This window comes from Plectropomus leopardus, chromosome 24 (assembly GCF_008729295.1).
Source record: "Plectropomus leopardus isolate mb chromosome 24, YSFRI_Pleo_2.0, whole genome shotgun sequence".
NCBI lineage: Eukaryota > Metazoa > Chordata > Actinopteri > Perciformes > Serranidae > Plectropomus > Plectropomus leopardus.
This window is the reverse complement of record NC_056486.1, coordinates 2,451,740-2,463,197: the sequence shown is the minus strand read 5'-3', so window position 1 is coordinate 2,463,197 and position 11,458 is coordinate 2,451,740. Positions and strand designations below refer to the sequence as shown.

General features: G+C 35.5%; 2 protein-coding genes across 3 annotated transcripts in view; both read left to right on the top strand.

The window, feature by feature from the left end:
* Window positions 1-2,742: 2,742 nt before the first annotated feature.
* LOC121962827 (lymphocyte function-associated antigen 3-like) lies at window positions 2,743-8,031 on the top strand. Of its 2 annotated transcripts, none has more exons than XM_042513137.1 (8): window positions 2,743-2,942; window positions 4,286-4,447; window positions 5,043-5,168; window positions 5,252-5,415; window positions 5,855-5,942; window positions 6,033-6,122; window positions 6,689-6,715; window positions 7,056-8,031. In XM_042513137.1, exons 1-8 carry the CDS (start codon window positions 2,876-2,878, stop codon window positions 7,097-7,099), a joined length of 768 nt encoding a protein of 255 aa, XP_042369071.1. In that variant the 5' UTR covers window positions 2,743-2,875; the 3' UTR covers window positions 7,100-8,031. The 2 variants fall into 2 exon arrangements, with proteins under 2 accessions (XP_042369071.1, XP_042369069.1); XM_042513135.1 differs by having other exon boundaries at window positions 6,686-6,715.
* A 2,029-nt stretch (window positions 8,032-10,060) lies between these two features.
* The window catches only part of LOC121963069 (collagen alpha-1(XVIII) chain-like), a 44,845-nt gene continuing 43,447 nt past the window's right edge, over window positions 10,061-11,458 (top strand). The window contains exons 1-3 of the mRNA XM_042513438.1: window positions 10,061-10,256; window positions 10,379-10,412; window positions 10,918-10,951. The gene's annotated coding sequence lies outside the window, so the exon portion shown is untranslated. The remainder of the gene's footprint in view (window positions 10,257-10,378; window positions 10,413-10,917; window positions 10,952-11,458) is intronic.

Below are 11,458 nucleotides of genomic sequence, written 5' to 3'. Positions count from 1 at the left end.
AGAGTGCTTTAAAGCTTTGCTTATTTTTATTTTCAAATATTTTGTCCGAGGTTGAACTCAAAGGGGCTTCACTTTGCTGGCCAGTGTGCATTTTTCGTGAGAAGGAATTCAGCCCTCGAATACGAGACGAAAGATCCTCAGTTGCACAGTGACCTGGATTTTGAAGTCTGCAGCTCCTGTCATGAATAATAGAAGTATATTAGCTCAACTGGCGAGGCTGATCATTTGCAGTGTTCATATGCATTTGACTTTTTTTTTTTGCGTTTTACCACGGGGTCCAGAATCTTGCTTGCAGGGCGGCAGACTGCATGTTTCGACGAGGAGAAAAAAAACTTTCTGCTCTACTGATGATCAATGTCTTAATATTTTTAGATATGGTGTGGTTTGGTTTTTGATATTCACCCACAACGACGACGAAGATGCATTTAGGTCATTACTAAGATGCTTGTGCCATATTGAAGTGTGTGTTGCTGTTCAGAGGTTATCACTTCATTTGCAATAAATTGGCCGGAGTGGGGTGGATAGTCGTTACAAATCTTTTTCTTTTTTTTTTCCCGGAGTTGTTTTAAATCAAAAGCACATACATTTGTAGTAAAAAAAGGTGTAGAAGAAGAAATAATATATAAATGTGAGATGTATTATGTCCTCAAAACAGGACTTATGAATATGAAAAGATGCCAGCTGTTGTGTTGAAATGGTTTTTAACCGTCGCAAGCCCCAGATACTTCTTAAACGCCGTCGGTTTAGGCGTCGGTTGTCCTCCGTACCAATACGCTTTGGGTGTTTGCGAGGGCTCAGTGCTTGTACTTATGTCAGAATCTTTATTTTCTATTAAAAAAAAAAAAAGAAATAATAACAAGTGGGTCTGTATGTGAGTCTTGCATGCCATTGTTCTTATCTGTACTGGTGTCCCAAAAACCTACGTGGCGAGATCACCCATTAAAAAGACAAGCAGCCCTGCAGCTCTGACCAAGTACCACCAGCCTCATCCAAAGAGACTGTACGACTTAATTCAAGCCCACGTCCGAGGAGTCGCTCTCTGACCCGTGGGGGAGGGAGGGAGGGAGAGGAGGGGAGGGACCCGGCTTCCTCCCCTCCAGACAGTAGCCGTCATTACGTCAGGGGTGAAAAATCGTGTGTTTTTAAGCTGCTAGTGAATCCTGTGGACAAAGAAGCAGGCCCGAGTCGAATGATACTAAATGTAACACGCAAGATTGACATAACACTCGTAGGATGACACTAGAAAAAAACAAAAAAACAAATAAGGCCCTCGGTCTGCAGGATTCACAGCTCCCTGGAGTCACAGACGTCTCTCGGGATGTCGAGTTTAACAGTCCATAATGCCATTGTGTTGCACAGTTAAAGTTGAATTGCAGAAGTATCATATTTGTAAAATCATGAGAACAAAGACAATAAAATTATTAAGATTTATCAGTGTAGCAATGCTTGGTTCTTGTTTTTATATGTAAATTTTTGGACGGCAGGAAGTCTAACTTTTGGGGGATGTTAGTCAACAGAAATAGAACATTTGCACTTATTTTTGTTTTTTTTGTTGTTGCTGAAAATGTTTACATTAGCCATTCACTTTCTATGCAAGTGATGCCATTTTGAGACTTCTAATGCTGTCTGAGTTGCATCAAATTACAGGATTTTTTTTTTAAATAACCCAGTTGCATGCTTTTTTTTCTTGGTTTGATACTTAATGATGTATGTGAGATTTTTTTAATTTAATGTGAGATTTATTTTTTATTTTATCTAATTTATTTAAGATTTATCAAGGTTTTATTTCTTTATTTTTTTTGTTCTTGTACATTGTATTTCCTCATTTTAGAAAGTTTAATAATAATAATAATGTAACTATCTTATAAGGTGTATATTTTTTTGAATTTATAAATTTAAAATATTTAAATTTAATGAAGCTAGCACCAAGTTAATTTAGCTTAGCACATTTATTTGGTTAGTTTAGTTTTATTTATTTATATATTAACTTTTTCTCTTGTCCTTAGCTTCCGGTTCCTGTTTTGGTATTTCCGTAGGCCTAAATAAATTTCTTGTTTTGAGTCCAAAACCGAGAAGTAAAAATTAAGATAGCAGCCGGCGAATGTAGATTAGCACATCTATCTCGTAAGTTTAGTCTTATTTAGTCATTTATTTATCTCATTGAATATTCTTTTTAACTTTTAAACCGGAAAGCAAAGGGCCGATGGTAATTTTAAGACGCTGACTAAAGCTAGCAGCCGGCTAGCTTAGCTTAGCACAGAGACTGAAAACTATGTAAACAAAGAGCCGCAGCTAACGTTAGCTAGCCGCACAGGTTACACATACATTAGTTTTTCATGTTATTACATTATTTTTGATTTACTTTCTTTTCAGTAATTACCTTATAGCAAACTATAAAGCGAAAGGCCAATGCTGATAAAAATAAAAAGCTAGCTAAAGAAGAAGCTAGTAGCCGGCTAACTTAGCTTAGCACGTAGCACTCTGGAACCTGTTGCTAGGCAACTTAGTTTTTTGTATGTATGTATGTATTAATGAATACATTTTTATTTATTTATTAATTACCGGTCTTTACCTTATTTTTCGGTCTTAAAAATCTAAAAGAAAACTCTTAGTAGTTTGTTTCAAAGTCACGGATCCCTCCATCCAGTAGGAGGTGTTGACCTTCAGAGGTAAGGAATAAATTTCAGTGCCATAAATAACCGCATTTCCTCCTTTGCTTTCATTTCCCTCTGCACTCCTCTTCCTTGGCCTATCCGTTTTTCACTCTTAGCTCTCAGTAGCGCCAAACGCGTGCTCTATTTACTTCAAATACTTCTAGATATTTAGCACAGGATCATCGTGGTTTTTGTGTGTTTTTAATTAATTTAGAGAGAAAATGTGGAGGCTAGTTTGTGTGACTCTGATCGTCTTTCTGACACGGACCGCAGTAATTGCAGACTCGGGTAAGTTTGAGATCATTTGCTCAGACATGTCCTTTTAATTTACCTGCGACATTAATCTAAATCTATCCTGTTTGCCTCCTGCCAACAGTTAAATAAACTAGATTACAGGAATATTGAACGGTGAAGTGGTGTGCGCATATTTGAGTTTATTTAGGCATTAGTTAACGTAAACGCTTTCCTGCATTTACACCTTTTCAAACCCTGGAAAAATGGTTTGAGTCCTTTCCTAAACATGGGAGAAAAGATAATTAGCAACTTGGCATGTGGTGTCCCACAAATTAAAAAAAAAACGCCTGAAAGATGACCTGAACAAGACTTATTAATGTTAGAGATTATTTAAAAAACTAGGATTATAATTCTTATAATTGCATATTTAAAGTTTTGTAGAAATTTGTATACATGTTATTTTCAGCACTTCCCTTAGGTCATTTTTGTTTTTGTTTTTTTTTCTTAATTTTTTCTTCTTCTTACTCTTTTGTGCTTATGTTGGGTAATTTTCTTGCAGTGTTTTACTAATTTCTTGTTCATTTTTGGGCCCTTCTTGATAATTTGCTTACTGCCTTCCTAACAAAACAGTCAAAATAGGTCAGCACTCAGATTCTGGTCTTTTATTATTGCCATATGGACATTTCGGGCCATTGTGAGTGAGCGCATTGTATTTGATTTTTACTCTCTGTCATCCTCCCATGTTTTTGAAAGAAATCAATGGATATTTGTCCCGTGGAAATTCATAACAAATATGTAATTGGGTTATTTTTACTTGTTATTCACATATTTACGTTTATCCTCCACTAGGCTACATATTTGGGCCAAATACTGTATTTTCTGAATTTAACATGACTAGTTATAAAGGGTAAAAAAAAAGTGCGACACTGTAAACATTCTCTGTTGCAGGTAAAAGTTGTGCATTGAAACAAGTAGTATTTTACTTTGTACATTCTAGATGTAAAAATCTTAATCTGTAAGGAAATTTGTAACTATGTCTGTTGTTTAAAAGAAGCACAGTAAAAAGTACAAGTATTTCTGATCAAATTCTTGTAAAGAGTAATTGTAAAGTAATGGAAAAGTCCAAATACCTCAGATTTGAAGCTATAGAGTAAATGTACGTGGTTGAAAAATGCATTTTTATCACCTAAACTACCCAATAGTCCATTAAGTAGTCACATATATTGAGAAGCTACAACAGTATTATGGTGAGTCGTACGCAAATTAGTAAATTTAAAAGTATTTATTCCAAATAATAACAGAATAACACAGCATTGGAACAACAAAAAACCCAGTGCATTTAAAGAGTTGATGATGACATGTTAATCTGTGTTTTTTGTTTGGTTTTATTTTTGCAGAGGAACCGATCTACAAGGCCGTTGGTGACAAAGTTGTCCTCAAACCATCACCGTCTGTCATCGATCCCACTGATCCCATCACCAGCGTCATGTGGAAACATGGACGTGACATCGCTGCGGAGTGGTACGGAGGCGAGGCTTTCTCTTACCGCCACTTCAAAGGCACATTCACACACCTTTGCATGATACTGATGTATACACACATTTAACCTTTAGTTTACCTCTGGAAACACTCTAAAAACGTTTATTCAGTTCAAGGTTTTTGGAAAGGGAGCAGAGATCACTTTAACAGTTCATACACTACACCCTTAATTTAATTTCTAAGAAACTAATTATAAATTACGTAGATTTTTAGGGATGAAATTACCAATTTAGGGTAATATAATAATTTGCTGGTGAATCATTTTCAGATACAAATTAATGACATTTTAAGGGATTTGTATGTGCTAAATTAATGGATAAATAGACTGATTGCAATATGTTAACGGCTTTTTGCATAAGTAATATATTAAAGGGTTTTGAATGAGTTTTATTTATTTATTTTTTAATCAGTTATTAAGTTGTATTTATTAATTTTTTTTGCAACACATTGAAAGGTTTTAAGTGAGTTTTATTTGTATTTCATTTAATTAGTTGTTATTTAGTTGTTAGTTGTTATGAGTTTTGCTTTTAATTAATTAATTTATTTAAAATGATAATTTGGTGAATTGTGATATGAGAAGGGCTTTTTTATATCCATGTCTGTGTGTATTTGTAGGTCGCTGCTCTCTGAACAGCTCAACTGGAGCTCTGACGATCGCAGGACTGACTCGAAACGACAGCGGCAGCTACACGGCAGAGATCAACAACCGAGGCACCAACGCCACTCAGCTCCAGGTCATCTGTAAGTGGATGACATTTAATCACAGACGGAGCGGCTTTTCGTTTTTTCCCTAAATTCAAATGTTTGTTTCTTTTCTCCGTCAGCTCCCGTCTCCAAACCCACTGTCTCCACGTGGTGCGACGCTGCGATGACCTACTGTGTTTTCACCTGTGAAGGTAACGCCACAGAGGCCGAACCAATCTCGTACATATGGGGGGCGAGTGACTTGCTTTGGTACCCTTCACCCAACACGTACCGTATAACCAAGGTACTAACAGAATAAATGTTGGTCAGCGTTTCATCAGTGAGCAGAATCCAGGCTGTGCTTATTTAAAGTTTTTATAAAACAAACATTAAATTCAAAATACAAAAATCGGATTGTAGCAGGTACATTTTTATGAGCCTCGTAGTTCAAGTTTTTTCTTTTGTGTTTGTAAATTGTGTAAAAAAAAAACCCAAATATAATAATGCTGTGTTGCCTTTTTTGGTATATTATTTGTTTACAATGGGATCCTCTATTTGATAAAACAGCGTCAAATATAATAAATCAGATATTATCACCGTCATTTTAAATCAGTGTTTCCTGACTAATGAGCTACATAATTTGTAATCTGAGCTTGTTCAAAAGCTCTAAGTGAACTCATTTAAAAATAAATGTATGTTTGTCTTATTAGCTTCTAGCTGATAATGTTTCTCTCAATTTGTAGGAGGAGAAGGAGCGCTCTTTCTACTGTATGCTGGATAACCCAGTCAGCTCCAGAAGCAGTGAATTTGTGCCCAACCCATTCTTTAGAAGTGAGTTGTCACAATTTCTACATGAAAATACAGTGTCCCCGTAAACGATCTGCTGTATTTGTTTATTTTTATCTTTCTATTTTTTTGTAGGGAAACCTAATTGGCCGTTAATCCTCCTCATACTGTTGGCAGCATGCATTCTGCTTGTGTGTGTGATCTTTATCACACACAAATGCAAAGGTAAGAAGCCACGAGAAGTTTTAATTGATTCTGCTGCATCAGATATGTGTTATCGTTATGAATGTATTTATCAAATTTGCTTCTAACTGTTATTATTCACACTGTTTTAGGTGGGACATATTTCAGTATATTTGACTCTAGTTATGGGTCATTATTATTCAAGGATGACAGTTGTTGTCAGTTTAAGCTGTTGTCAGTTTATTTTCTTCTGATGTTTTACTGATTTCTCATAATTTGTGGGCTTATCTTGCCAGGTTGGTCATTGTTTTTTTCAATTTTTTAAGGAATCAAACCACATTGCTCAGGTTTCTAAGCTTTAAATATCTCGTGGAAGTTTTCTGAATGCAGCACATGAAAACTGATGTTAGCACAAGTTTAAAATACACCAAAGAAAGTGTGACTCAGTTTCCTGTTACCTGCCTCGTGCGTATGTTGAAACTTTGCTGCGTTTTGTTGTGCAATAACCACAATCTGTGTACTGTCAAAAAAACAGTTACACAACAAAACTTGATGATTAATGATAACTTACATGAGGTAAATCATACATTTATTCATCTTTTTAGCAGAGGAAGATGTTGAAGGCACGCCTCAAGGTAAGAAACCACATTATTGGTCATTTATTTGTCCTATTTGTCATTTTCAGACCATAAAAACCTGCTTGCACCTAAAAGTTTAAAGTGTTTAATCGCTATACAAGTACTAACAAGGTTTTGGTAGTATTCTTACAGTGTTGTTTTGGTACTTTAACTCAAGTCTCGGCCAGCTTCACTGCATGAGATCATTTCCTCTTACGTCAATCTTGACACATTTCATAAATGCCACGGGAGTCATACTCAGGTGTAAGAATGTAAAAGCTCTGTATGAGTCACAGATTTTCTTTGCACCGTGTGAAAGATGCATTTTTAATGTTGCAATTCTTTTATCATTTCACAGAAAATGCAGAAATGATGCCAAATGGGCAGCCAGCGGTGGATTAAGACGCAGCAGGTGATCCCCAAAGCTGAAGGGCTCTTTAATGATTCGATGAAATAACAGATTCTGTGTCTCTTAAAGGGTTTCATCTCTGTGTCTGTCTACTGTGAGCTCCTCTGCTCCATGCAAACGCTGCTAAAAGCTGCATTACAGGACTGAAGCACGTTACTCTGCAACGCGACAAGTTGAGGTCGTGCATTTTTATGATTTGCAAGTGAGGTCATATTTACAAAGGATTTGCTGCTACACAGTTTTTACAATCATTTACTGAGGCGCTGCACACGTTTAGTACAGATTTTGTGTGCTTTTTTAGCACCACAGTACATCTTTGAAATTAGACAAAAGTGCAGCAATCCAATGGTCAACTTTTTAAAAATAACTTTGCATCTCTCCTCCTCTTTTTCCTTTTTTTAAATATCTCTCGGCAGCTCAAAACAGCATCAATATTTATTAATATTTATAATAAACAAAAAGTGACTGTTTCCACACCCTGATTGCACTGCCGTGGTATTTATTTATGAATATGAGATCGCTGTTACAAGTATTATTATATCAGATAATATGTCCTTAAAATGCCAAAGAGAAGAAACACATAATATATTCTGGAGATAAAAAGTAGATTATCTCTCTGCTTGTATACATATCAGCTGGAAGCGTTTGCTCAGTGAAAGAGAATTTAAGTATTCAATTTATTTCAGCTTGTGAGATTTAGTTGTGTGCTTTTCCGGCTGCCGGTGAAAATGTTTGATTCCTAATGTGTCCAGCAGAGGGCGCCACACACACTTTATTAGCTCAGCAGCTGTAAATAAATGTGAATTTACTTCATGCATTATGAGTAAATATGGATAAAATTATGTATTTACGATTGTCAATTATCTTCATTCTTAATTTTCATTTGTGAAACCTGATTTTGTTACATAAATTCATTTTTGTCTTATTCACTTTTTCTTTGTTTTTCTTTTTGTATTATAATTTTATTTTTATTATAATTATAGCCATTATTGTTTCTTTTTGACATGTGATGCTGAAACACCTTTTGTTTTGATGCTGTATGAGCACTAAATTTAGAGGTTAAACTGTGATCATCACTTAAGCTGTGCCCCAAATTCATATATACTACATATATATAATTTGTAATACTACACACAGTGAAGTACTACATACTACACTATAAAGGTATACTGTGCAAGACTGATATGAAATAAGCAGTTTAAACAGTATAAAGAAGAAATCAACATACTTCACCACTTTATACTAACTGGAGAAGAGTTTTAAGATGTTTCTGGAGCTGTTTTACCACAGTTATATGTTTTCCAGTTTTGATGAGCGCCTCTATTTTCTTTGTTTTATTTTCATTTTGGGAGATACAGTGTCCACCAAAGCACAGTCAAAAACCGACCGTGTTTATTATGCCTGCTGTCCGGTTTATGTACATTTCATTTTGTCACTCTTCCTGTTTAAATAGTAAAACTGACTCATTACCTTTAAGGGTTTTTATCTATTAATATCTGCTCATAAATATATTTTAAGTATCACTGCGTTGCTTTAGGACATAATGCTTTTTTCTGCACATTGTAAGACCGCAAAGTGGTTTCAGATTTCGAGGTTCAAATGTCATCGTCCCAGCTGAGATGATAACATGACAAAAGTGACGCCGCGCCCCCCGTACAGGTGCTCTGTGCTGCATTGTCACAGCGTCACTCAATACACCTTCATATAACAGCACGTCTGTGCGTCCCAGAAGCCTTTTTTCTCTCGCAGGTCTGAGCTCTGGCAGCGACAGTAGTGTCTGTTTACGTCACGTGTTTTCTGTAGGAGCCGAGTCAGTCTGTGGTCATGGTATCCACCTGATCCTTTACACTGCATTTTTATTGAAAAAACTAAATTTAAAGAAGAGAGGGACAGGCATTGTTTTTTTGTTTGTTTGTATTGATTTGATTTATTTAAATATTTCTTAGTATGCATAATCAACACTTTAAATTTCCTTTAAAATAATGTGAAAAAATTAGTTGCAATAACATAATTTTATGAGCAATCAGCTGTGTTCATTATTATGGTAATAAAGAATATAGCACATCAAAATCCATTTTTATTATTAGGTATTATTAAAAAAAAAGAGAGAGAGAAAAATGTCCAGAAAACATTTATTATTCTCTTAAAATTTTAATTTCAATGAAACAAAAAGTTTTTAAAAAAGCAAGGAGGATTATAAGATTATTATAATCATGATAATTTTACACTTAAAATTATGTTACAGAAAAAATATAATAACAACAATAAATAAATACATAAATATACATTTTAAAATATATATAGAGAAAAATGTCCTGAATAGTGTTTTTATAATTGTAAATTATTTTTCAGAAAAATACATAATAAAATATAAAAAATAAATACATAACATTTTAGCACATTTTAAGGTCATTTTATTCTTAGTTCTTGTTTATTTCCAGATAATTTTCTCATAACTTTGTTTTTATTATTATAATATTTCTCATTGGGCCTTTTTTTGTTCAGTACACCAACAGCTGCTCTATAAGTGAGGTTGAGCTATCTTGCTAAAAATAAAAGCTTTAGTCTTTTGATCAGAGACGGAGAGAAAATGTACATCGCAGACTCGTGCTGATGTGAGTTTTCCGTGTGTTTGATTCTCTGTTCAGACATGTCGGTGCGGTGTGGCACCTGTCTGTGGTGCAGACTCAAAACCACATTCCTCAAAGAGAGAAAGGTTTCACATGATGACAGATGCTCCAAAACTACACCGCGTTTTCACACAAAACACACGCAAATCCACCTTTTTTTACACAAAAAACTGGACATTTCTGCATGAAACCAAACAGAAGTTTGACTTTTATTCCTAAAACAAAAATGATTCTGTTTTTTTGTTTTTCATAGCTCAGCAGGCGGACAGAAATGTCAGAACATGCCCTCCACAACACCTGAACCAAACAGAAAAATCCCTCTGACACATCTCTCCCTGTGGTATCCCCGGCTCCTCGCTTCACTCCTAATCCTGTGTGCACACGTGAAGCCGAGTCGCCACCGGCTGTCCTCTCGTCTCGGGGGCATGCGTCCTCACACTCACACACTTCAAATTTAAATTCCATCCATCTTCTCCTCTTTGCTCTCGGCTGTCAGCGCTCGGGAAGAGTCGTCCTGAAGGTAGCACTTATGTTGTAAATGAGGGCAAACGCCTGTCATTTTTTTGTCTCAGCAAACACAATGCCAGATTTGTGTCCTCCCGCCCACCTCAACATCAGACTCTCTTTGTGTCTCTTTGTCAGGTGAAGTCAACTGTTCCACCTGGATTCCAGGAAGGTGAGCTTCCAAACAAACACAAACATGTTTAGATCCAGGGGACGCAGATCCACGACGCACATCTCTTTGTGAGCATTGTGCATCTTTTTATAGTCGTTTTGAGACTCTTTGTGGTCGTTTAACAGCTTTTTATACACCTCCTTGTGGTTATTTCGCATCTCTTTGTTGTCATTGTACATCTCTTTGTAATAATTGGCATCATTTTAGGTCTTTTCATAGACATTTTACGCCCCTTTGTGGTCGTTTTGTGCATCTTTGTGATCATTTCGCATCATAGTGGTTGTTTTGTGTGTCTTTGTCATCACTTTGATTTTGTGTGGTCGTAGCACTTGTCTTTGTGGTCATTTTATGTCTCTTTGCTGAGGTTTTGCCTCTCTTTGTGGACATTTGGTGTCTCTTTGTGACAGCTTTTTGCGACATCTGTCATATTTTTGCATCTCACAAGGCCAGATTTGTGTCCCCCCGCCCACCTCAATATTGGACTCTCTTTGTGTCTCTTTGTCAGGTGAAGTCAACTTTTCCACCTGGATTTCAGGAAGGTGAGCTTCCAAACAAACACAAACATGTTTAGATCCAGGGGGCTGCAATTTTAATCATCGAACTGAGGAGCTTTTTTGGTAGAAATCTGGATTGACATCAGTTTTATTGTGCTGCGTTTAGATGCATTTCACAAGCCCTCCAACTGTATGAAAACTGAGCAAATTGGTTAGATTTCTGCATTCGGAGAACGTGAGAAACAAAAGAAAATGACCCAACTTGGCAAAAAATGTCCCACAAATTGCAAAAAAATTTAACCAAAAAAAAAAGATTTAAAGGAGTGGAATAAAAGTAAAAAATAGAGAAAATGTTCAGAAAAGATCTTTATAGTTGAAATAATTGTATATTTAAAATGATATCACAGAAAAATATATAATAAAATATACAAAATAAATAAACTTTCTTTTTTTAAATTTCATCACTTTTTCAAGGTCATTTTCTTGTTTGTTTATTTGTTTATTTGGTAACATTTTTTCTATTTTTTTTTTTTTTTTTTTGCTGTTTGGGCC